At 44.2% G+C, this 27476-nt stretch overlaps 1 protein-coding gene across 1 annotated transcript in view; it reads right to left on the bottom strand.

The window, feature by feature from the left end:
* Nucleotides 1-1043: 1043 nt before the first annotated feature.
* Nucleotides 1044-27476, bottom strand: part of PCYOX1 (prenylcysteine oxidase 1) — a 41999-nt gene continuing 15566 nt past the window's right edge. The window contains exons 4-6 of the mRNA XM_082255363.1: nucleotides 10842-11053; nucleotides 8038-8190; nucleotides 1044-1754 (exon numbers count right to left, since the gene is read on the bottom strand). Of these exons, the coding sequence (XP_082111489.1) occupies nucleotides 1093-1754; nucleotides 8038-8190; nucleotides 10842-11053 (1027 nt within the window). The 3' untranslated portion in view covers nucleotides 1044-1092. The remainder of the gene's footprint in view (nucleotides 1755-8037; nucleotides 8191-10841; nucleotides 11054-27476) is intronic.

Genomic DNA, 27476 nt, shown 5'->3' with positions numbered 1-27476 from the left:
AGCTTCCCAACTGCACACACTATGGTTGGTACACACAAAAATTGTTGCTTATAACAGTAATTATCACTGGTATAAGCAATCGTAGTGTGTAAAAAAAAAAAAAAAAAATCCTGGTTATCCCCCTCCCCCCCCCCCCAGAGTATTATACTGTACTGCTCTGGTCACAGTATGTTAAAAAAAAAAAAAAAATTATACATTTTTGAAAAAAAACTTTACATACACTGTCTTTAGTGTCCCTAATTACCACCACACCAGTCATATGGCAATGCTGTACTGCACTGGTGACAGTATGTAAAATGCTGGAACAAAAAAAGAATGTATTTCTCATTTCACAAAATTGTACTAACAAAAAATTACCAAAAGCAGATTACCTTTGACTGCCTACTTTCCAAAAAGGGGTAATTTGGGGAGGTATTTGTACTGGCCTGGCATTTTTGGGCCCCAAGAAATGAAACAGGCTGTCAATACAACAGAATCAATCAATTTTCAAATATATGCAACATGTTTGTAGACTAACTATCCTGCAGACTAAATAATACACACTGATTTAGGTTATTTTTACCAAAGAAATGTAGAAGAATAAATTTTTGGTCTAAAATTTATAAAGAACGGTTATTTATTTGCAAAATGTTATAACAGAAAGGAAGAAAAATGCGTTGTCTTTTTTTAAATTGCATCATGATCTCCTCCGACAGCAGACATATTAATTAGTAAAGGAAATTGTTTGGGTCAGATTGGCCCAAAAAAAACTATTTAAAGTGAAAGTAAACCTAGAGTTGGGCTTACGGAGACCAAAATATACATTTATGTCCTCATAGAAAAAAAAATTAGGCATTGACTTTATACGGAAATAAACACACTTTTATTGATGTGTGATGCTTCTGTTTCTTCTGTATCCCCTGGTCCCTTAACTCTCTGGGCTGGACTGGGAAGGGACCTAGCAAGGAAGAAAGTAGGAATCTGGCCCGCCTACGCTCAGCACTAAAGTTTTAGGTAGGATTAAAAAAAAAAAAAAAAAAAAAAAAAAAGGTGTATTTGTCTTCAGTAGTTTTAGAACATTGATAATTATCAGACATAAAAAAAAAAAAAATTCTATAACTCAGACTTTAGTCGTTGTGCTAAATCCTCCTGGTCAATGTGATCACTCTTTTCATACCACTGATGGTAAGACAAAAGAGCCACATTCTTGGCAGCGATGGCACTCATCTCCATGGCACTGGCTGCCCATTCAATGCCGTTCAGGTAATAAATTGCGCGATGAAGTTTTATTGGTGGTATTTTCTCTGGTGGGCTGTATCTCGGATAAGCCAACCAATTTTTCACTTTAACTGCATGGTAAGACTCAAACAGCTGATGCAACTGTTGATCGGTTAGGACTTCCGGAGAGAAGATTTTCCAGACTCTGAGACCTGAACCTTTTGATGCATCAGATTCTGGGACTGGATTTACTGGAGATACGGCTGAAATACTGCGGATAAAAAGATTGGGGTTATCCGTAGTTAATATTTCTGATAGCGGAAACTGACATGGTTTGGCGCATCCAAAGAAGGAAGCATTGATCCGTCCATGAACAAATGTGGCCACCGTCTGCTGGTAAGGTCCGGAAAAGGTTCTGATTGGTGGGTCAAAGCCCACAAACTCTATGTTACCAAGATTCCTGTTGAGTGGTGTTGCAATGACTACAATGTCATACAAGTCCAACCCAGGTCCTCTGTCATTTACATAGCTTATTTCATACAGCTTCACTGTATTCCCTGCAATAACCAAAGAAAAAAAAAAAAAAAAAAGTAAAATTAATAATTAAAAGCAGTCATGCTTATGATTCTGCTCACCTGAATTATAAGTGGCTCAATGGCACCAAAGATATGAACACCAACATCACCAAATTTTTGCTCTCAATAGAGGCAAGGGAATCCCTCACGTCTCCATAAAGTCCACTCCAATACATAACGAAAGATCCTCAAAGCAATATTATCACATCTAGGCCTCTCTGTAAAGATCTTTGTTACTCGTAAAAACAAAATTTACATACAAATAAAAACACTTGTAAGCCGGCACGTGCGGCTGTGAGTGATGTCACTCCATAACACTGCTTTGACATGTTTCGTCACTGGGAAAGGGCTTCTTCGGAGGGTCCCCTGAAGAAGTCCCCTCACAGGGACGCAAGGCGTCAGAGCAGAGTTACGGAGTGACCTCACGCACGGCAGCATGTGGCTTACCCTCTCAGCAGTGGCTTGTTTGTTCTGTCCCATTCCGATCATTAAGTAAGCGGATCCAGGTTTGAAGCACTAATTTTGCTGGCTTACATGTGTTTTATTTGTATGCACATTTGTGCGCACGGCTGTACATGGCTTACCCTCTGATCGGAGACTTGTTTGTTCTGTCCCATCTCAAACATTAAGTCGATGCAGATTTATTTTTTTAATGCACTGAAACTTTTCTGTTTAAATTTATGTAGAGTAATAATACTTGAAATAACTGAAAAATATAATAGTGATATCAAGTAACCAACACTGTAAATTCGCCAATGCAAGGCAAAAGTGACAGTGTCTCTGCAAAGGGCATCCCCTAACACCTAGGCATTTGCCTTACCTACACTCCTTCACCTATTGTTCCTCCTCCACAGCCAGCAAGAATACCAGATATTTCCAGGTATTAGAGAGTAGTGCCTAGTCCTAGCAGTCAATAGCTAGGCCCAAAAACTTCCACATGACTGAGTGTCATCATCACTCCCTAAGGTCACCGGCAGAGGAGAGAATGGCAAAAGAGTATATTCTAGGGGAGTATATATAATATAGATGGTAGGCGGGGGATGCCCTTTGCAGAGATACTGTCCCTTTGCACTGCATGGGCAAGAGGACAGCATCTCTAGGTATGATAAAAATGAAAACTTAACTTAAGGTGACTAATATTCAGTCGCTAACATAAATTAGCAGACTTGCAATATTTACATTTTCCCTTTAATTAGCCTAACTTGCACTGTCCGAGGATGACTCTGTATTCTGGGGTTAGAGATGAGAGGTCACATGAAGTCTGATAGCTACTACTACACCAAATGCCTGATAGCATACTGATAAAAAACATCCAATCCACTAACCAGAACACCAGGATAAGCTAATTTTATAAAAAACTGATTATCCAGTCCAGTCCAATGAGCTTTAAAAATTACAGTCACATTAATAAAAACAATGATCCTTATTTCTTGTTTTAAAACTTTCTGAATTTAGTCTACTGTCTCAAGTGTACATTACTCTAACACATAATATCCTGTAGTTAAGATGATGTATGCAACTATATGGCTCTGTGTTTAGTTAATTAGGAGCTGGAAGACAGTATATTTAACAGAATGCATTGCAATATTCAGACTGAAAGGCCTTTAACCTCTGACTCCTAGCTCTAAGAGTCATTTCCAGGCAAAGGAAAGAGAGCCAAGTAGGATGGTATTTACAGTATAAACCATTAATTGGTAAGCATGTAGCTTTATAGTAACTTAAAGGCTAAGTTCACCTTTGGGAACATGTTACATGTTCCAACCTTCTCCCCGTTGTGGCACCAACTGTCACAATTTGAAAAGAAAACAGCTATGCAGGGCTTCACAGAACGAGTACCGACAGCCATTGCGGCTGGTGGCTTGTAGTTCTCAATGATCTACAGGAGCGCTAGTGAGCGCTCTAGTAGTTCATGGAGTCTTCCTGTCACTCAGTAACTGCCTGCCCATACGAGGTATACAAGATACACTGACAGTCTGCAGCAGATTGCATATTGCCTGAGATTGCATCCACTATCTGCTTTACAGGCTCTTAGAAAAATATAAAATAAATGGACGTTTTTTTTACCTGAAAAAATGTGCATGGTTTTCTTTTTAGAAAGGTAAACTTTTACTTTAAGAACAGTTCAGATCTATGAACAAGCCTATATGTGACAAGCTGACTATAAGGCTACGTTCACATGTGGGCGTAGCAGATCACGGGCAGAATCACCACGATTCTGCCTGCGATCCTGGAATCATTGCAAATAGCGGGACGCCTGTGCGTTGCCCGTAATTTGCAATGGCACCCCAAACGCTGTGCGATGTTGCCGCGATTTCCGCCTGCCGATTCGCGGTAACATCTCGCAAACAGAATCGCGGGACGCATAATGCCCAAAAAAGGTACAGGAGCTTCTTTTGTGCATTTAAATCTCACTGAATGACTATAGAAGCCAGGGAAGTTCTTTCTGGAGACACTGGTACATTGAAATTATCTTCTCTGCTAAAAGAATTAGTAATAAACCCAAAACTAAAAATGGAATCTATTGCAGCTTATCAATCATGAGATGTGGTGGCTGCATTCGTTCTCTTTTTTTGACATTTTTCCCTTGGTTTTCACCTGGTGATCTGACCAGTAACACACTTAGCGAGCCATCACTGGGAGGGGGGGGGGGGGGGGGGGAGTGTGTTCGCTGTACTAGCAGATTTAATGACACTAACAAACTGAAGCCAAATTCCAGCTCACACTGCAATTACACAAGCAGTTACAGCGGGGGTGTTGCAGGTCACAATGAAATGGTTCAGATTTTCACATTTTTTATTTTGAATAGCAAAATGAACATTTTCCAGCTGCAACGCCTGAAAGCCAGCAGGAGGGAGGGAGGAGACGCCTGTTTTCAGCCGTTGCAGGAGGAAAATTGAGAGATTCAGTTTCTTTAAATGTTGCCCCCCATCACCCCTCCTGTCCAAGTGTAAAACAGAATGTGACAGCATGGGCACCTAGAGTATGGGGCAGGGGTCATTGCGACCCCTGACACTACACCAGTGGTTGGGGGGGGGGGGGTAAAAACACATCTCAACTATGGGATTTTTTTTTTTTTAAAGCCCCCCCCCCCCCCCCCCCAAAGCGCAAATGTAAAAGAGCCCTTACTGTCCTGAGCTGCTTTCACACTGATGTGCTGTGGTTTACCTGCGCCGTTGGTGCAGCACAGTGCACCTGTGGCTTTCCTGCAGGTTTGAAACGTTTTGCCAAAGACTTATATCTTGTGGGTGTGGTGCGCTTTCTGAAAGCGCACCAAAATTCTTGCATTCAGGAGTTTTGGTGCGCTTTCAGAAAGTGCACCAAACCTGCAGGATATAATAGAAGTTTATGGCTCATTGCAGCTAACACAGAGCTAATGCACAGGAAATCCGCAGGTGCACTGTGCTGCACCCACAAATCAGCCTAATGGTTAACCCTTTTTTTAGGTGCTAGACTGCCCACTGCAAAAACGCAGTGTATGTGTTGTTTGATATACTGACCTTTTTCCCCCAATTTCAGCTTCTACTGGCATTGCTCTCCAGGCTGCTAAAAAGGATTAGAGGCAGAGTGCACTTGGTATAACTGCACCTTGGACAGGAGCTGGCGCTACTGCGGAAGCATTGGCTTATGCGACTCCTGGTTTTTGGCCCCCTTCCTTGTGTGCTTCCTCTGCTGCCGGCACCGGCTTGATGCACTCGGATGCTCTGGGATGGTGGGTTAGCAAGCCCAGATCATGAGCAACAGGATGTCGACCCCAGGTATGCTCTAAACTGGTTTGAGGTTGAGGGCCATATCAGTGGGCTCTGAGGGCCACAGGTTGCCCACGGGCCACAGGTTGAGCACCCTTGTGTTACAGTAACAGTTTTTTTTTTTTTTTTTTGGGGATAAAGGTTTTACACAAATAAAAGCTGATTTTTAGCCAGCCCTGCCAGTGGTAAATGGTTTGTCTCAACCTACTTAACTAATAAATTTGTAGGACAGTTTGTTCTTTTGACAAACAGACTTATTGGCCAAATGACTAGGTAAAAATAAGAGAAAAAAAGCCTTAACCACTTAAGCCCCGGAAGATTTTACCCCCATTCCGACCAGGGGGTATTTTGCAATTCGGCACTGCGTGAATTTAACGCACAATTGCGCGGTCGTGCGACGCTGTACCTAAACGAATTTGACGTCCTTTTTTTCCCACAAACAGAGCTTTCTTTTGGTGGTATTTGATCACCTGTGCGATTTTTTGATCACGCGCTATAAACAAAAAAAGAGCGTCAATTTTGCAAAAATAGCAATATTTTTCACATTTTTTTATATGAAATTCCCCCAAAAAAAAATGTAAAAATCAAAATTTTTAAAAATTTTCGGCCAATTTATTTTATGCTACCTATGTTTGGTAAAAAAAAATCGCAAAAAGCGTATTTTGATTGGTTTGCGCAAAAGTTATCGCGTTTACTAACAAAGGGAAAGATTTTTGTTGTTTTTTTTTTAACGCGTAATGGCGGCGATCTGCGATTTTTTTTGCGGTACTGCGACATTGCGGCGGACAGATCGGACCCTTGACTGACATTTTTGACACTTTTGGGGTTACCAGTGACATTTCTACAGTAATCAGTGCTATACATGTGCACTGTTACTGTAAAAATACACTGGTAGTGAAGGGGTTAACTTTATTTGGAAGGGAGGGGCTGTGTGTGTCCCTAGGGGCGTGGTTTCTACTGTGATTGGCTGTGGCTCTAGCTGTAAGGACACTGATCAACGGATCTACATACCAGATCCGTTTTATCAGTGTCTTTGCAGCGAGGAGAATGACAGGCAGTTTGTTTACACAAGCTGCCTGACATTCTCCCTCTCCCCCGCCGATCGCCGAGTGACCGGCGGACATCGGGTCCGCTGGTCACACGCGCGGGGGGGGGGGTCCGTGACCGCGCGCTCGCTCCCTAGACCCTCACAAGCAAGCAACGTAGCCCTACGTTAGTTTGCCTGTGAGGGGCTGACCGCCGACGTAGATAGTCGTGCGGCGGTCGGCAAGTGGTTAAAGGAAAACCAATACAGCCACAACATCTAAGAAATCAATAAGCTGCAATAGAACAAATGTTTGCTTTTGGGTTTACCGCTTTAATATTGTTTTAGGACATGTCCACACCTGATTTAAAGTATAACTAAAGGCAAAACTTTTTTTTTAGTTTTGGATAGAGTGGCGTCGGATTAGAACACTTGTCAGTTTCTACTGCTGTCTGTACCCCCATTATAATTTAAAGTAAAAGAAAATTCCAAATTTTTGGGTTGTCCCAAGAAAAGTAATATAGGGGAAGTCTTGTAATGTGGACACTAGTTTTGCTGACCTAGGGGCCCCCAAGAGATTCCCTTAATTTGCAGGGATTACCTCACTTCCTGTTTTGGGACAGGAAGTGAAGGTAAATCTCTCCAATGGGACATAGATGGCAAAAATAAACCTTACAGGCATTCTAACCCTCCCTTACTCTATCCAAAAATAAAAATTGTTCTACTTTAAGCTTATGGGGTTCAAATTTACTTGTTAGCTGACCACAGACAATAGAAGGTTGTTGGAAAGGAAGATGGTTTTGTGTATTGTCACATAACATACACAATTAGATCACCCTGCATGTAGAGTATGTTAATTGCTATGCAGGTGGGTAGTAGGGATACAAACTTATCTCCGGTGCGCATCACATCAGGATTTCCCCTGGGAAATTGGCAATCACCTAAAAACACAGCTATTCTCTACACCCCAAGATCAGTCAGCTAGAATGTGTCTATTAACATAGGTATTCTTTCCTTTCATGTGAGGACAATATCAATTCTTTCTTAAGCTCGAGGACCATTTGTCGCAGAGCTTACATTACACAGGGTCTGGGCTCAATAAAACAAATAAGAGTTCAGTTAAGGCGAATACAAGTGACTCGGGAAGTGGGGTTGAGGTGTTCGTGCTTTCAAGAGACTATCAATTTGCTTTAAAGGGGCAGTTAAAGAACCCTGTTAATGATAATTATTTCAACTAATTATTTGCACTGGCTTATAATTATAGCAAGTGTATAGCATTTTACAAATTCAGAGCAGCACATGTACCTGACAAGTAAATGAGAACCATATTTTGTTCCAGAGCCAGTGATTAGGGGGTCACTGGGACAGAATTAGATGTTTGTAGCTTTTATGATCTCATGCCAGCTTTCTGTAACATAAATAATACTGATGTATAAAGCAGATCAACAGATTTATCTGGACTCTGTGGATCTGAAGCCATGCCAGTCACACTCACCAGGCTTTGTAGAGCGAACTTTCTCCTGCACAGAAGTGACAGTGCCTTGAATTAGCTGGGCTTTTGCCGCATATAGGAGGCCACTACAAACCAGTTTATTCCCACCTACCACTGCCCACAGTCCAGAGTCAGTCCCAGCAAGAGAAACAGCACCTAGGAAAGGGAAAAAAAAAAAAAAAAGGAGGAGGATGAACCATGAACAGTGACAGTAATTAACACTGGGATAAACACATTCTAATCTCATGGCTCAGACCTGTAGGCATCTTTACCAACAATGGATATCCACAGATATTGTGAGAAGGGTGGACATATTAACCTAGAATTCAAAGATAGCCAAACTAATGATGTCCTCCTCCTACAAAATTCTGCTCGTCTTTCTCTGATTCTAGCCTTGAATTTATTGACCTAGTATAAGCATGTAACAATTAACTAATATCAGAATGATGTCAAAATGAAAATGCGTACTCATCCTTCCAGGCCAATTACTTCATCCTGGGTGTAATCTTACAGCTGCAGGGAGCAGTGATTTATTAGCACCCCAACCAGACACTACTTTCACTTACTTTTAAGTTGCATAATAATACCTCCTTTACACTTGCTTCAAAATGTGGCATTTGACACGATTTTTTAAAGCACTCTGAATGCCAATCAAAGGTAAAACTAAATTAAATGGTTATCTTACAATCCTGTTCACACTGTTGCGTTTGCTTTGCTTCCAAAAGTATACCCCATGTAGCTTTCTTTGTTAAAGTGTCTCCAAAACCTCCATAGAAGTCTATGGCAATTTTTGTTAACACCACATGTAGATTTTGAGGGGCTTTTATTAAGAGTTAGCTTCGCTTTCTTTTGGAGGTATTGCAGGTATGAGATATCCCAGGATGCAGTGGGAAACCAACAAGTAAATCAGAAAGACATCACCAGCAGTCCCTTCTCATTTATGTGCATATATTCTGGGAGTGTATGGTGCAGACGTCACATCTGATGTACAGCGTGGAGCAGAAGAAAGGTAGTGGGGTCTGGACTTGAGCAACTAGCAGATGGCACATGTGGTGTGCAACAGGGGAACGCTATAGCGAAAGATGAGCAGGGACCAGAGAGAAGAGACTCAGCGGCAGAGGATCAGCAGAGCTGGGGGACTGGAGCAGGATAAACTAGCAGATGTCACGCGTAGTGCGACGCATGGGAGCAATATAGCAGGAGGTGGGTGGGGACTGGAGAGAGAGGAAGATCAGCAAACAAGAGGATCAGCAGTGCTGGGGGTTACTACTGTGAGGGGAATAAGCAGAGCTGGGGGTATTGCGGAGCAGGGGATCTGCTGAATGAGAGTACTAATGAGCTGGGGGATCTGCTGAACTGGGGTACTATTAAGCTGGGGATCTGCTAAGTGGGGGTATTACTGAGCTGAGGTTCTACTGAGCCCCTTTAAAATCAACACACAGAGGGCATTTGCCCAGCTTTATTCAAGCTTCAAAAAAGCCATGCTAAAGCGTTAGGTGCTCTAATGTGTGTTAAAGTCGAAACAAGTGTAAAGGAGCCCTAAGATACACAGAAATTAATTTACAGTGGTTAAAACATTAGTTATAATAGTATTAAAAAACACTAATCTAATAAAAGAAATGACACAGCCCCCTTCTCCCCACCCTTTGTAAGTCAGACTTTGAAGTACAGTGACAATCTGAAAACAACTTCTGCTCAGCATCCCCCTTACAAAACCCAATATTTCTAAATGAGAACAGTGGCATTGGGTGCCATCATTACTGAATGTTTATTTGTAAAGTATAAATAATTTAACCACTTGCTTACTGGGCCTACTGGGCACTTTCACCGCCTTCCTGCCCAGGCCAATTTTCAGCTTTCAGTGCTGTCGCACTTTGAATAAATTAAATTTCTATCTTTTTAATTAAAATATTTTATTATTTTTAACAACATTACAAATCATACATAAACATACACATAAATCTCTTCCAGATGATCATTACATATCGAATATAATAATATAAACACACTTCTCTTCCATATAGTCTATTCAGGAGAAAAGGACACAACCTTCCACCCCCCACCCAGAAAAAAAAAAAAAAATTCTATCAATTTTTTTTTGAGACAGACAGAGCTTTCTTTTGGTGGTATTTAATCACCACTGGGTTTTTTATTTTTTTGGCCTAAAAAAAAAAAAAAAAAAATAAGACCGAAAATTTTGGGGGGGAACCAAAAAACACTTTAATTTCGGTTACATAATAAGTAGTTTTTCTCCTTCAGTGATGTGTGCTGATGGGCACTGACAGGGCTGCACACATAATCCTGGCACTGATGACCAGTGCAAATGTCTTCTGTCACAGGAAAGCTGGTTATCAGCTTTCCTTTCCTCACACAGTGACAGTGCTGAGAAAAGGAAATGCCCATATTTGTTTACATAGGATCAGCTGTAATTGGACACAGCTGATCATATGGTAAAGAGCCAAGGTCGTTGGTTTTTTTACCCTGATTGGTGATGCGCTGTGTCCGAGGGACACGGCCTACCACCAATCGCCGCACCGTGGGGGCGTGCACGAGCAAAGTGACCAGAAGAACGCAATATGACGTCCACCCAGTAAGAGGAGGGTCCCGCCCAGCGATCAATCTGCTATAGGCCAGGCAGGTACTGGTTAAAATAAATAGTTATATGCTTTTAAAATGTATAATTATATACAAAATTGATCCAAAAATGTTAGAATTTCCCTTTTACCATATCAGTCAAGGCAAACATCCCTCTAGCATTGTACAACCAAAATTTAGAAAAATCATTCAGCAGCATAGCAAATTCTCACCAACAAATCCATTAATCTTAACTCCTTGCCCGTAGTTGACTCTCATAGCTGGAACCACTATGTCATCAATAAACCTCTGTGTGAATCCAGATTTCTGCATCGCTTCATCTATAGTCATGTTCAGCTTTGATACAAAGTCATCCCCACCCATAGCATGCAGCAAGGATTCCGTGGTGGAGAAAGAATAATCGAACGTCTGATAGCGGTAAATCCTGCCAACAACAAAAGCAAAATATAGTAAAAGGTGGTTCTGCACCCAATCACATTCTACTTATAGAGCTGGAGAAAATTAAGTTTGACAATTTTACCATTTAACAGCCTTTAAGGGTAACCTGTCATGAGCGAAACAAGGAGGCTGTCACTGCTGACCCAGGCTTCTGAAAAATGTTATGTTGGTTCTCTTGCTTCAATAAATTACACCCACTTACCCAGAACAAATATGCAGATAAGGACTTTTCACATTTCTATGACTTCACGTATCTGCATACATGTTCTGGGTCAATGACAAAATACTGAAACTGATGTCTCAGCATAACAGCCAGTCAATTATTTGCCCATTTCCAGAAGTACTGGTTATGTTAGTCTGCCTCCCATGGGGCACCTGGGGAGCAAGGCTAGGCAGGTAAAGGCAGATGCAGGTGGGGGTCGACACTAAAGTGAACCTGTATATGAGAAAAGGTGCAGTGCTAAACCTATAGAAACCATGTGATAATAAACATGAAAACCAAATTACTTCCTTTTTGTGTAAATAAACTTAAAATGTGTTGATTAGGTGTTTAAACCTATACTGTTTATGCTATTCCTGTGTTCTTAAAGCGGAGTTCCACCCCCTCCAAAAATTAAGAGTCAGCAGCTACACATACTGTAGCTGCTGACTTTTAATATTAGGACACTTACCTGTCCTGGAGTTCCGCGATGTCAGCATCGCAGCCGATGTTTCCATTGGCTGTCGAGTGCTGCCGCCGCCATTGCCGCTAAGGGAACCCGGCAGTGAAGCCTTGTGGCTTCACGGGCGGGTCCCTACTGCGCTTGCCTATTGGCTCGGTAGCGGAGGAGGGGGCCGAAGTTCCGAGGGACGGCGCTGCATCCCGAAGTGGGGAAGGGTACCTGTCAAAAATAGGTAGCCGTTTCCCCCTTCCCCCCCGAAATGTGCCAAAGCCACCATAAAAAGCATCAAAAATATCAGCAGATGAAAAACCCTTTTATTAAGAGTTTCCAAGCATATGCTCCATTTCATTCATTTGCATTAAAACCACCAAAAGAATCGCTTTGCTACTATCTGCCAACACTACCTGGTTTCCAAGATCACTTCTTGCAGAGCTCACAGAAGCAATAAGCTGCATGTTTTTAATAGTGGATGTTCCTGTACAGAGACTGAGAACATGGTGTTGTTAAACCACTTACCCACTGGGCACTTAGAGCCCCTTCCTAGCCAGGTACATTTTCAGCTTTCAGTGCTCTCACATTTTGAATGACAATTGCTCAGTCAAGCAACACTGTACCCAAATTACATTTTTGTCTTTTATTTCAAACAAAATAGCGCTTTCTTTTGGTGGTATTTATTCACCACTGGGTTTTTTATTTTCTTCATTATAAAATGAAAAAAAAGGACCGAAAATTTTTTAAGAAAAAAAAAATGCATTTTTCTTTGTTTCGGTTATAAAATTTTGCAAATTAGTAATTTTTCTTCATTTAGTTTTGGCCAAAAGTTATACGGCTACATTTCTTTGATAAAAATAACCCAAATAAGTGTATAGGATTTGGTCTTTGTATCGTTCGAATTTTGTTGTATGATACTAGTATCGAATTCAACAATGCGTACTAGACACATGATTTTTTTCGTACAATTCTGGAAAAGCTTCCAGGTTGCGTAGCTACGCATCGGACAGTGTAAAAAAACAAAACAAAACAAAACAATGGCAGCCAGGCTTTTTCTGGGTTCTTTTCGGGTTTCTGATCATGCATGGGCTTTGGCTATAGATTTTTAGTGAACGTATACCATACGGCAGGCCTCGACAAACCCCGGGCGCCAGGTCGCATTTGCGACTAGAATTAGCGACCTGGCGCCTGGGGGGCCCTGCAGGAGCTGTCCTGTCCCTTTTGCGCCCCCACCTTCTTTCCCGAGTGCACGGACTTCCACGCCATCCATAAATTGAGGCCCCGGCTTTTCGGCCTTCTTCTGTTAGATGAGAGGCTAGGGGAACTGGCGCCCTCTTGTGGTGGCCGGGAGTAATGCATGTTCTCAATGCCTTCCTTCTCATCTGCTCTTTGGAAGGAGATGGGAAGTTTTTGCAGGCTTCATCTCTCTGTCCAGTTACCTTTGCTTAAAGGTAAGTGGACAGGGAGTGTTTTTATTATTATTAATTTATTTTTAAAATTAAAAAAATAAATAATATATATATATATCATTTTTTTTTTAATAAGAATTGAAAAAAAAAAGAATGTTTATATATATATATATATATATATATATATATATATATATATATATATATATAACATTCTTTTTTTTTTCAATTCTTATAAAAAAAAAAATGATATATAATATATATATATATATATATATATATATATATATCTATATCTTTTTTTTTTTTTTTTTTTTTTTTTTTTCCTCATCGACGTGCCACAGCCGAAGGCCCCTTTCACACGGGCTGTCTGATCGGGTCCGTCTGACAGTTTTTCAGACAGACCTGATCGGACCCCTCATTCTCCTCTATGGAGCGGTAATCGGAGGATCGGATCAGATGGCATCGGATGGAAAAAGAGAGACAGTCTGTTTCCATCCAATTGCGCTATAGAGGAGAGTGGGGTTCTAGTCGTATTTATGTGTAAATTTAGTATCCGTTTTATTAAATAAAGCTTGGTTGTTAGTTTAAAAAAAAAAAAAAAAAAAACTGGCTCCTAACTTTTTTAGCTGGCTCCTAGATTTCAGGCAAATTTGTCAAGCCCTGCCATACGGATTAAACGATTGTCGTTTGCTAGGCTATCGTACGACAAAAGTTTTCGTGTTCGTCCCTTCAGATTTTGTTGGACGAAATGTTGTGATCAGCTTGGAAAGCTGTGTACTAACAATCAGATTATCGTGCGATCAATTTGAAAGCGATTTTTTTTCGTACGATTATCTGACAGAGTCTACAAGCTATAGTGGCAATCATTGAAAATTGGTTACACCTGATCAGAACTGATGTACGACTATCAAATTTCTTGAGGCACTACAAGCCAGGAAAGTACAAACAACCCCCACCGGCGTTCCTGAAAGATACCACCCAGTGTATCCAAGAGATCACTGAACTCCAAGTTCCAGGGAATGGGATATTGATCACAGCCGACGTGGCCTCGTTGTATACTGTCATCCCTCATGAGTTAGGCTACGAGGCTGTCAGCACTTTCTTAGACCAAGATTATCACATCCTGTTAAAACAGAAGAAATTCATTTTAGAACTTCTCCAATTTGGTATGGAACACAACTATTTTTACCATAATCAACAATTCTATCTACAGCGTACTGGCGTGGCTATGGGGGCAAAATTTGCCCCCAGCCTCGCCAACCTGTTCATGGCTTTATGGGAAAATAGGAACATCTTCGCGGTGAAAACTAACGAGCTAGTGATGTGGCGGCGTTACATTGATGACGCCTTGATTATATGGAAAGGAGAGGAAGATAGCCTACACCAGTTTATGGGGAAGCTAAATTGTAACAGCTGGGGCATACGTTTCTCCTACCAATGGAGTACTACCTCCATTAATTACCTTGACCTTGTAATATGGAGGAAAGGACAAGGATTTATCACCAGCTCATACCAAAAACCGACAGACCGAAACGGCTTTATCTCCACTGACAGTTGCCATCACCCTATGTGGTTAAAATCGGTGCCTAAAGGGCAATTCAGGAGAATTAGGCGCAACTGTACAGAAGATGAAGACTTCAGAACACAAGCCCACCTTCTGAAGAATCGGTTTATAGAAAAGGGATACGACCGGAATGAATTAGATGGAGAGATACGAGAAATTGCAACCTTCAAACAATCCGAATTATCTAGGGTGTATGTAGTTCCGCGCTTAGGATGAGGGGTATATATGTACAATAGAACACCGCACCTAGCTGCTGCCCACTTCAAAAATGCGACCCTAGAAGGGGAGCACTTGAAGAAATAAAAGGAGAAGGGAAGTGATTGGCGCTGCCTGGTGGGATGTTATGGGAATGTATATGTAGGATACTATACTTCTAGTAAGATATCCTATAGAGACATGTGTAGTAATTTGATATTGAAAACAGTGAATCATCAACTTAAAGTCTGATAAATGACAAACCTGTGTAAAACCAAAGTGGGTCTATGTATAAAAAATAATATAATAAAAACCTATATACATAACATCAATAAATAAATTTCATACGTACAATAATGTGCAAAGAGAAGTGCAAAGAGTGAATCAAAAAGTGAAGTGCTAAAAAAATAAATAAAATTAATCCAATGAAATCCAGTGGTAAATATGTGACCATAAAATAACAATAGGTAAGTATGCTATAAAAATTCTTAATAAATATAAGTAAAGTAATAAATAACGTATATATGACCCTAAAAATGACAATCGATGGGTATGCTCTTAAAGTGCCAGTAAATACGAGTAGAAAAAAATGAATCAATAATTCTCAATAAATAAATAAATAAATAGGTGCAAACGGTGCAAAAAGTGAACCAATTAATTGGTGAAAATATCCGTGCCGAACTAGCGGTACATAAATGAAAAAATGCAGACTAAAAAGTCAATACAAATAATCCCACAAATGAATCCAAGTAAATGTGCCGTCTCAGTGGTTTAAAAAGTCCAAAAAAAAAAAAAAAAAAAGTCCTAAATAGGTGAAGTCGATATATGGTGGATTTGTAGTGCTCTTTTCTCTATGCCCAAGGTATAGTGGGTGGGCAGAAGGAAGAAGTGTTCCCCTGAGCCTGGGGTCCTGCGCTTACCAGATTCCCTTACCCCTACAGGGGTAAACAGCGGGTCGATTATTAGGGGATCGCTCCCACACACTGGCAATCAGGATCTCCTATGGCCTTGGTATCACTCCGTGGTAGTAGTGCAGATGTCAGCTCAATAGGTATTAAATAGGAATCCAGTACAGTGCCCGGGTATGTAGGAGAAAAAGGGAAGGAGCCTCCAATAGTGTAAAATTGTTTCACAGAACAGCTTTATTATATAAAAAAGACATGTACTCACAAGGTATAAAATACAAAGATATGCCCGTCTGGCATAGGAGCCACAACCTCCTCTCTTGCGGTGCACGCCAGAAAGTAGCGTGCGAACCAACCGCCGGATGTGCGTCCCAAGCCTCGGGTTCAGTGGACGGAAATGACATTTTTATAGCATACTTACCTATTGTTATTTTATGGTCACATATTTACCACTGGATTTCATTGGATTAATTTTATTTATTTTTTTAGCACTTCACTTTTTGATTCACTCTTTGCACTTCTCTTTGCACATTATTGTACGTATGAAATTTATTTATTGATGTTATGTATATAGGGTTTTATTATATTATTTTTTATACATAGACCCACTTTGGTTTTACACAGGTTTGTCATTTATCAGACTTTAAGTTGATGATTCACTGTTTTCAATATCAAATTACTACACGTCTCTATAGGATATCTTACTAGAAGTATAGTATCCTACATATACATTCCCATAACATCCCACCAGGCAGCGCCAATCACTTCCCTTCTCCTTTTAATCCGAATTATCTATTCCCAAGGACAAAGAAGGATCTAAAGATGCTATGCTATGGGGAAGTTTGAGTTTGCCTTCACAACGCAATTCTCCAGCCACTATCGATGGCTGAATCATATATTTCGAAAGCACTGGGGAATCCTGCAACAAGACCCGTTATTAGGTCCTTCTCTTCCATCTAAACCACAGATGATCTTTCGGAAGGCGAAGAATTTAAAAGAAATTATAGCAAGGAATCCGGTTGAAAAACCTCTAACTTCCAAATTTTTTCCTGACCTCCAAGGTTATTTCCCTTGCAGGAGGTGTAACATCTGTCTAAATGCTACCACCATCAAGACCAAGCAATTCACCTCCACCACTACAGGAAAAAGCTACCCCATCAGGGATTTTATCACACCTGTCACACCAAGGGGGTAGTGTATTTGGCCACCTGTGAATGTGGTAAGCAATATGTGGGGAGGATTGCCAATATTCGATTAGGCGAGCATCTGGCCAATATTCGAAAAGGTTTCCCTGTCACAGTCTTTCGAAGCATTTCGCTATTCACCACCAAAAAAATCCTGGCAAACTGAAAATTGTTGTAATTGAGAAGTATCAACCCCACTGGCGGTGGAGTAATATGAAAAGAGCAATTTCCAGAAGGGAAACCTTCTGGATCTATGAGCTCCGGAGTTACAAGCCCCAAGGACACAATATTGAATGGGACATAAATGCGTTCATTAATAATAGCTGACATCTATGTCCCATGGTCTCTTCTTTGGAAATTTGACTCACATCCTTCATGTTTCCTCTACTATTTAGAAGCATGTGGGTCTCTCCATGCAGCCACATAATTCGATACTAGGACTCCTGGTATTTCATTAGCATGTCGTTGAAGAATTTATATCATCCAAGCTTTTTTTCCTTCTTTTTTAAAACGTTTTTTAACATTTTTAATATTTTAATATTCTAAGTTTTTTAACTTTAAGAATTATTTGATAAGTTCAATTTTTAACTTCAATTTTGGAAGTAATTTTTTAGCTCTTTTTCTTCTTAAGATTTTGAGTTTTTACAAACTAGAGCTGTTGGGAGGTTCACCAGTTCATCCCACAGCTTTTTTATTCATATAAGCATCATACAACGCTATATACCACAAACGGTTAAAAGCCCGGTAATTTATTGTAATTAAAGGTTTTGAATGTTTGAATGTTTTTTTCCCCATCTATCTCGCTGCAAAAAGAAAAAAGTTTAAGGAGCTATGCTTCACATCAGCTTTGTGCACAATAAGCAGATGTTGGAGATCGTTCCTTTTTCCTCATTGGCCGCTGTGCCTAAAAAGGAGAAGAGAACATACTCTGCTGACAGCGGAAGTGTCCTCAGTATTAGCATAAACTGCAGCGTCATAGATAAGGGACAGCAGGAAATGAACATAGCGAGCACTTCCGGTGGACATCCAGACCCTCCGGACTGTAAATGTACATCATAATAACATTTGGCGACATTTAAAACTCCCTTCATCCCTTTGAGGTTGATATGGTCGCATTTACATACAAATATGATCGGTTGCTAGTCCTTAGGAAGGAATGGGAGGGTCCCGAACCCCGGAAGTGCTGGTTAAAGGGCATATTTAAAGGCGGAAGTGATGAGGCTGGCCCCACCTCCTATCTCAGTGGATCCCCAATCGGGAGAAACGTCGTCAGAGAGGAGGCGCCGCGTCATCACAACTAGACCTAGGCAGTGGTCCGCACTGCAGGCGGACCCCGCCGTACAGCTCCACCTTGAGGGAACTCGCTATAATTGTCTTCATAACTGTAAGTGCAATCACTTGTATTCAATAAAATCTTACTGTTGATAATGCACTATGGCGGTCCCCTATGTTGTGTCCCCTATCATTGAGGTTAACCAGACACAGAAGTCACAGTAGCCTATCAGAGTCCAGGCACTTTTGGCAGGATCGTTTACCATCAGGTTTCTGTTTGGGTCTGTTCCTCTTGGACACAAGCAACTACAGCAACCATCCTAGAGCCCAGCAATTCCCGGCAGGATCACTCATCAATATTATTCCAAGCTTCTTGTCTGGCTTTTGTCCGGTAAGAGTCTAGGGAGCACGAGTGTGTTAGAGTGCCTTCTGAGTTTTTTTTGGGAATCCCTCCACCTGGTTGCATGACCCCTGGAGCGGTCACATCCGTATATGCCCTTAAAGTTTAACTTTTGGTAAGAGGCTAAGCTGGTGGTGGGACCTTGCACCTTCCAATCACAGTTCACATATTCCTGAGTTTGAAGTTTATGTCACCACATTTGCACCTTTATTTATGGACTTTTAATATGGACGTTTATTGCACATTGGTGATTCACCAGTCACATTTCGGACTATTTTGTTAGCACGATTTGAACTGTTTTCATAATTTATTCTATAATTAGTATATTTTTTACACTATTGTTGTATTTCAATATACACATTTGGGTAGCGCACCTGATTTTTTACACAACCCCCAAATGAACCCTTTTTGGAAAGTAGACATTTCAAAAGGTATTTAGGAGGCGGCATGGTGAGTTTTTTTGAAGTTGTAATTTTTCCCCACAATTCTTTGCAAAATCAAGATTTTTTTTTTCCCCTCACAAAATTGTCATAACAGGTTACTTTTCTCACATGGCATGTGCATACCATAAATTACACCCCAAAATTAGAGTTGAGCGGACACCTGAAAAAAAAAGTCCGGGTCCGTGTCCCGGACTTTTTCCGAACTTTACCCGGACACCGAACCCCATTGAAGTCAATGGGGACCCGAACTTTCAGGCACTAAAATGGCTCTAAAACACCAACGGAAAGGGCTAGAGTGCTGCAAATGGCAGCAAAACGTAGTTAAGAGCATGGCAAGTGCTCTGCAAACAAATGTGGATAGGGAAATAACTTAAAACAACAAAAAAAAAAAAAACAAAACAGAAAAATAAAACAATTTTCTTCATCTGTGAAGGACGAGGCCCATATGGAGTAGGAGGGAGGTTGAGGTGGCGGTGGATGTGGCGGTGTAGGTGGAAGCGGCGGTGGAGGGGGACGAGGTAGGCAACACTGCTTTTTTTCAGTCATTTTAAATTAGGGTACACCCCAAAAGAGTGAGAAAGATCAAAAATAGAACAATGGCTGGGTAAGGTCGGTATCCCTCTCTATTCTGCACAAGGTACGGAAAAGTCCTGTGGGATCCATGCCTGGTTAATTTTAATGAACGTGAGCTTGTCCACATTGTCTCTGGACAGGCAGCTGCGCTTGTCTGTGATAACGCCCCCAGCCGTGCTAAATACACGTTCAGATAATACACTGGCTGCAGGGCACGCCAGCACCTCCAAGGCGTAAAGGGCAAGCTCAGGCCATGTGCCCAATTTGGAGACCCAGAAGTTGAAGGGGGCAGACCCGTCATTCACTACATGTAGGCGTGTGCACACATACTGCTCCACCATGTTGGTGAAATGCTGCCTCCTGCTAAGACGTTCCATATGAGCTTCTGGTGCTGCTGTTTGTTGTGGCGTGCTGACAAAGCTTTTCCACATTTTGGCCATGCTAACCCCGCTTTCTGAGGTGCTGGCGGTGCCCTGGTTGCGTTGGCGACCTCTTCCTCCTCCGCCTTGGCCTTGTGCTTCCACTGTGGCCCCGCTGTCAGGTGGGAATGCCAGCAGCATTGCGTCTACCAGCGCGCGCTTGTACTCGCGCATCTTGCGATCGCGCTCCAGTGAGTGAATTAAGGACGGTACGTTGTCCTTGTAACGGGGATCCAGCAGCGTGGCCACCCAGTAATCAGCACAAGTTAGAATGTGGTCAAATTGGCGGTCGTTGTGGAGACACTGCAGCATGTAATCGCTCATGTGTGCCAGGCTGCCCAGAGGCAACGAAAGGCTGTCCTCTGTGGGAGGTGTATCGTCTGTGTCCTCTGTATCCCCCCAGCCTTGCACCAGTGATGGCCATGAGCTGGCCTGGGTGCCACCCTGCTGTGAACATGGTTCCATCTCCTCCTCCATCTCCTCCTCCAGAACTGTGCCCCTGCTGGACAATTGTGTACCTGGCGTTTGTGTGTGCAGGAACCCACCCTCGGAGCCACTTGCGAATGACTGCCCTGAAAGCCTTGGAAATGTTACCTCTTCATCCTCCTCCTCATCCTGTGCCACATCCTCTTCCATCATCGCCCGAATCGTTTTTTGAAGGAGGCATAGAAGTGGGATAACTAAGCTGACAACGGCGTCATCGGCACTGGCCATGTTGGTGGAGTACTCAAAACAGCGCAACAAGGCACACAGGTCTCGCATGGAGGCCCAGTTATTGGTGGTGAAGTGGTGCTGTTCCGCAGAGCGACTCACGCGTGCGTGCTGCAGCTGAAACTCCACTATGTCTTGCTGCTGCTCGCACAGTCTTTCCAGCATGTGCAAGGTGGAGTTCCACCTTGTGGGCACGTCACATATGAGGCGGTGAGCGGGAAGGCCGAAAATACGCTGCAGCGCTGACAGGCGAGCAGCAGCAGGGTGAGAACGCCGAAAGTGCGCACAGATGGCCTGCACTTTCTGCAGCAGCTCTGACATATCGGGGTAATTTTTAAGGAACCTCTGCACCACCAAATTCAGCACATGCACCAGGCAAGGGATGTGCGTCAAACCGGCTAGGCCCAGAGCTGCTATGAGATTTCGCCCGTTATCGCACACCACCAGGCCGGGCTTGAGGCTCGCTGGCAGCAACCACTCATTTGTCTGCTGGTTTTTCCCCCAAACAGGCAAGTTTTAAAACTGCCTGCTGTCGTTTACCCCTGGCTGTGCTGAAGTTGGTGGTGAAGGTGTTGCGCTGACCGGATGAGGAGGCGGTAGAGGATGAGGAAGCGGAGTAGGAGGAGTTAGGAACAGGAGGCAAACTGAAGCGCCCTGCAATCCTCGGTGGTGGAAGGACATGCGCCAAATTGCTATCCGCCTCAGGCCCATCCGCCACTGCATTTACCCAGTGTGCCGATGTAACGCCCCTGACCGTGCTTACTGGTCCACGTATCCGTAGTTAGGTGGACCTTGGCACAGATGGCGTTGCGCAGTGCACACCTGATTTTTTCCCCCACTTGGTTGTGCAGGGAAGGGATGGCTTGCCTGGAAAAGTAGTGGCGGCTGGGCACGACGTACTGTGGGACAGCCACCGACATAAGGCTTTTAAAACTGTGCGCCTCCACCAGACGGAATGACAGCATTTCAATGGCCAAGAATTTTGAAATGCTGGCATTCAGGGCCAGGATCGCGGGTGGGTAGGGGGGTACTTCCTCTTCCTCTGAAGTGTTTGGGAGATGGAAAGCTGAATGCTTCCACGGGACATTGTGGAGATGGTTGGTGACCCAGGTGGTGGTGTTGCTGACAGATCGTCTGTTTGCGGGGTGGCAGGTGCCGGTATCACTACAGAGGTGGATGAAGAGGCCGAGACTGCAGCAGAAGAGGAAGCAGGAGGAGCCAGAGACCTTTCTTGGTTTTGAAGGTGTCTACTCCACTGCAGCTCGTGCTTTGCACTTAGATGCCTGATCATGCAGGTTGTGCTTAGGTTGAGAAGAAGGTTTATGCCTCGCTTCAGGCTCTGATTGCACAGGGTGCAAACCACTCGTGTCCTGTCATCAGCACATTTTCTGAAGAACTTCCACGCTAGAGAACTCCTTTGAGCTGGCTTTGGTGCGCTTGGTCCCTTGCTGCGTTGGGCAGTAGCAGGCGTAGTGTCTAGGGCACGGCCGCTCCGCTTCTGCACCCTGCTCCCTCTTCTGCTGTGCTGGTGGCTCTGTGCGACCACCGCCTCTTCCTCCAAACTACTAAAGGTCACCTGCATGACCTTCATTCCATGTGGGGGTCGAGGACCTCATCGTCCTCCACATCCTCTTCCACCCAGTCTTCACCCCTGCCCTCCTTGTCGGTCTCCACAATTCTGAGTGCCGCAGCAGTTGGCACCTGCGTTTCGTCATCATCGGAGACGTGCTGCCATGGTCCTTCCATGTACTCATCTTGAGAAATAAGTGGTTGGGCATCGCTGCACTCAATCTCTTCCACTTCTGGGGCAGGGCTAGGTGGATGGCCCTGGGAAACCCTGCTGACAGAGTCATCAAAAAGAAGAAGAGACTGCTGCATGACTTGGGGCTCAGACTGCTTGCCTGATTTGCAAGGGGGTGAGGTGAAAGACGGTTGGACATCGGCTGCAGGTGCCAACTCTGACCTTTCTGCAGTAGACTGGGTGGGAGACAATGTGAAGGAGCTGGAGGCACTGTCAGCAGCAAACCAATCTACTATCGCCTCTACTTGTTCTGGCCTCAACACTTGTAGAGGCGCATGATGCCCTACCAAATACTGCTGCAGGTTCTGTGGCCTACTCACACTTGAGGAAGGTGTTTCACATGTGCGTGTAGCTGGCACAGATCGACCACGTCCTCTCCTTGCAACAGGAGCTCTACCAGCAGCACCACGACCCAGGCCACGGCCCCTATTTGACGGTCTCCTCATATTTCTGTAATTTATGACCTTGCCCTAGAAAGGTGTTTATTGAATAGCGGAACAAAACAACAACAGTATCGCACGGGTGTATCTCACAGTCAAATATGCAAACTATGCCGCAATTTAATTTTTTTCACCTTAAAAGGGTGTATATTGAATAGCGGAATAGAAAAAAGGATATAAAAACGGTGTATCTCACACGTACAAACACAGACTAGGCCCCAATTACCCTAAACCCTGTACCCTAAAGGCAGGATGAGGATGAGGAAGAGGAGTAGGAGGAGTTCGGAACAGGAGGCAAACTGAAGCGTCCTGCAATCCTCGGCGGTGGAAGGAGATGCGCCAAACAAATTTAAAAAGGTGTATCTCACACGTACCGATACAGACTATGACTTAATTTTATTTTTCACACTCCAAAAAGGGTGTATATTGAATAGCGGAATAGAAAAAAATTTATAAAACGGTGTATCTCACACGTACAAATACAGACTAGGCCCCGATTACAATTTTTTGTACCCTAAAGGCAGGATGAGGAGTAGGAGGAGTTCGGAACAGGAGGCAAACTGAAGCACCCTGCAATCCTCGGCGGTGGAAGATGCGCCCCAAAAATTTGGAAGGTGTGTGTATCTCACACGTACTGATACAGACTATGCCACAATTTAATTATTTTTACCCCAAAGGGTGTAGATTGAATAGCGGAATAGAAAATATGATATAAAATTGGTGATTTTTCAATAGCACATGTGAACACAGCAGTGTCTTATGTTTTATGTCAGGGTCAGCTCTGCAGCAGGCTATGAAGGGAAAAAAAAAAAATCCCCTTTACCTTTGTCATTTTTAAATAGAAGATTACTACAGACTATGCCACAATTTAATTTTTTTAACCCAAAAGGGTGTATATTGAATAGTGGAATAGAAAAAAAGTATATAAAATTGAAAATCACTCAATAGCACATGTGAACACAGCAGTGTCTTATGTCACGGTCAGCTCAGCAGCAAGCAGGCTATGAATGGGAAAAAAAAAAAAATTCCCCTTTAACTTAATTTTTAAATAGCAGATTAGAACAGCAATCTGTAGTAAAATATAGCTGAACGCTGCACACAACAGACTGATAAAACTGAATTTTTGTAAAATCTTACCTGTAAAATTCCTTTCTCTGAGTCCTCCGACAGTCGCCGCCATCTTCATATTCGTCACAATGGGGTATTAGACTTTGCTCCGTAGGAGTAGCTAGGCAACAGAATATGTCAATATTAAAGCTTTTAACATATCCCCACCCCAGGGGGTGGTCCCCTCAGTCTATACCCTCCTGCTTCCTGTTTCCTGCTTCAGTTTCAGTGGAATAGCAGTAGAGTACCTAAACCCCAAAAGAGGGGCGGGGGCGGCGACTGTCGGAGGACTCAGAGAAAGCAATTTTACAGGTAAGATTTTACAAAAATTCCGTTTTCTCTTACGTCCTCCGACAGTCGCCGCCATCTTCATATTCGTCACAATGGGGACGTCCCAAAGCAGTGCAAACATGAGGGGTGGGAAACGCAGCCGCGCCTAAAGGCAACGCAGTCTCCACATCAAGAAAGTAACCTTACCAAAGGAAGGAAACCAGCTGGGCAACACGAGAACAAATTTGCTCAACGGGAGCAATAACCCAGGAAAAAAAACAAATAACCCAGGGATACAAAGAAATCCCAAACAGCCCAAAGGACCAAAACCAGGGACCCTAAGGGACCGCCGCACTAAGAACCTTGCGGCCAAAGGAAGCATCTGCTGATGCTTGAACATCCACTCTGTGGAACAGAGTGAAGGTGTGCAAGGTCGACCAAGTCGCCGCCCTACACACCTGGGCCACAGAAGCCCCATGACGACAGGCCCAAGACGTACTCAGAGATCTGGTAAAGTGCGCCCTCACAGGCATAAGGGAAACCTTTCCCCGCAAAGCATAGGCCTGTTCAACGGCCTGTCTGAACCAATTGGCGACGGCAGAAGCCGACGCCGCCACGCCCGTCCGAGGACCCCCGGAAGGACAAACAAAGAATCCGACTTGTGAAAAGATTCAGACGATTTTAGGTAAACCCTAATCGCCATGAACAGCATCCAAGGAGTGCAACACCACCTCCTCCGAATGTTTAGACTTCGCGCAAGGCGAAGGCAAGACAATGTCCTCATTGAGGTGAAATTCCGAAACCCTCTTCGGAAAAAAAGAAGGGTTAGGTCGCAAGACCACCTTAACCAAGTGATTGACCAGATACGGACAATGGCAGGACAGGCTGCCAGCTCCGACACTCTGCGAGCCGAATTGATCGCCACCAAAAAAGGTGACCTTCTAGGACAACATAGACAACGAGATCTACCCGATCCGTTCAAAAAAGAACCATGTTGTAACACGGACAGAACAAGATTCCAGTCCCAAGGAGGCAGAGGCACCCTCCTAGGAGGGACCAGATGCCCCCGAACAAAAGTGCCAATCAAGGAGATAGATGCCATAGAACGTTGAAAAAAGAACGGCCATCGCAGACACCTGACCCTTGATCATAGCCAGCGCCAAACGCTGTCAACACCCTTTCGAAGGAAGGACAACACCCCAGACACCGACCACGGGCGAGGTGAAGACCCCCTGAACTCACACCAGGCAAAATAGGCCTCCGAAATACGGTAAAAGACCTACCCCGAGGAAAAAATTCCTTGCGTCGATCAAAGTGTGAATGACCTCAGGGGAGAGACCCCTATCCCTCAGGGCCTTGGTTTCAACAGCCAGGCCGGCAAAGCCAGCGACTGCAAGGCAGGATGAAATCAGCCCTTGAGACCGGAGATCTTCCCGAAGAGGCAGACGCCACGGGGCGTCGACCGCCAAATGCACGAGGTCTGCGTACCAGGACCGGCGAGGCCAGTCCGGTGTCACAAGAATCACCGTGTTTTGGTTCCGAGCCCAACCTGCGAAGGAACCTGGGCAGCAATTGAAACGGTGAAAACGCATACATCAGTCGGTACTGATGCCACGGAGCTACCAACGCATCTGACGCGTCTGCCCGAGGATCGCGTGGCCTTGCCACGAACCTGTACACCTTGCTGTACAGACGAGACGCGAACAGGTCCACCTCCGGAAGACCCCACGTCGCGCACAACATCTGGAGAACACCCGGACGGAGGGGCCATTCCCGCTGGTCCAGGGACTGGCGGCATCAGATAATCCGCCCGCCAGTTCTCCAACCCCCGGAATGTGAACCGCCGATATCGCCGGGACATGCGTCTCGGCCCAAGACAGAATGTCGGCCACTTCCCGAGCCACCCGGGCCCTCTTGGCGAATGACGTAAGCCACCGCCGTGGCAATGTCCGTCTGCACCCGAACCGGACAGCCCTGCAGCCTGTCCGGCCAACGTTGAAGGCAGAGAATCATCGCACGCAATTCCAGAATGCTGACCGGGAGGATTCCCCCTCCGACCAAGTTCCCTGGGCGGACAGAACGCCCAGAACACCACCCCAGCCCGACAGGCTGGCATCCGTGGTGACCACCGTCCATGAGAGAGGACGAAAAGACTTGCCCCCTGACACCGGCGGGGACAGGAGCCACCACAGAAGAACCCTTCTGGTGCGATGGCCCAACGAAATCCGGATCCAGAGATCGCGGTCGCCCGGACCATCAATCCCAGACATCTCATGCATGTCCGAGTGGACGAGGACGGAGCGTCCCTGAGGGACCTGACTTCCTTCCTGAAGAGTCCTGAGTTTGTCGTCCGGTAGGAAGACCTTCGCCTGGACAGAGTCCAGAACCATTCCCAGGCAAGGGAGACGAACCGATGGGCACAGTGCTGACTTTGGAAAAGTTATCGTCCAACCAAACTCCTGCAGATACTGCATCGTAACGGACAGAGCCTTCTCCAGACCCTGGCTGGTCGCAGACCGAACCAGAATATCGTCCAGATACCCTAGGACAGAGACGCCCTGGGCTCTCAAAGTCAAAACCGGTGCCCGCACCTTGGTGAACACCCGTGAAGCCGAGGCGAGACCAAAGGGCAACGCCACAAATTGGTAGTGATCCTTCGCTATGGCGAATCGAAGGTACCTCTGGTGACCCTCGAAATTCGGGATGTGAAGATACGCATCCTTCAAGTCGATGGAAGCCATGAACTCCCCCGGAACCAGGGCAGCCACCACCGACCTCAGAGATTCCATGCGGAACTTGCGCACCCGCACAAAGCGGTTCAGCGCCTTTAAGTCCAGAATCAGACGTACCTTGCCCTCCTTCCCGGGCACGGTGAACAGATTGGAATCGAACCCCCGAAACCTGTCCCGATGAGGCACCGGGACCACCACTCCCTGAGCCCTCAGGTCCTGCACCGCTAGATGTAGATCCCGCAAACGCTCCGGGGACAGTAGAAGATTTGAGGGTAAAAATGTGCGCTCCGGCCTATAGAGAAACCCGATCTCGTAGCCAGATCGAACG

Source organism: Pelophylax lessonae, assembly GCF_965119305.1.
Source record: "Pelophylax lessonae genome assembly, chromosome: 4".
Lineage (NCBI taxonomy): Eukaryota > Metazoa > Chordata > Amphibia > Anura > Ranidae > Pelophylax > Pelophylax lessonae.
Note: the sequence above shows the minus strand (reverse complement) of the source record. Positions and strands in the feature narration are given on the sequence as shown.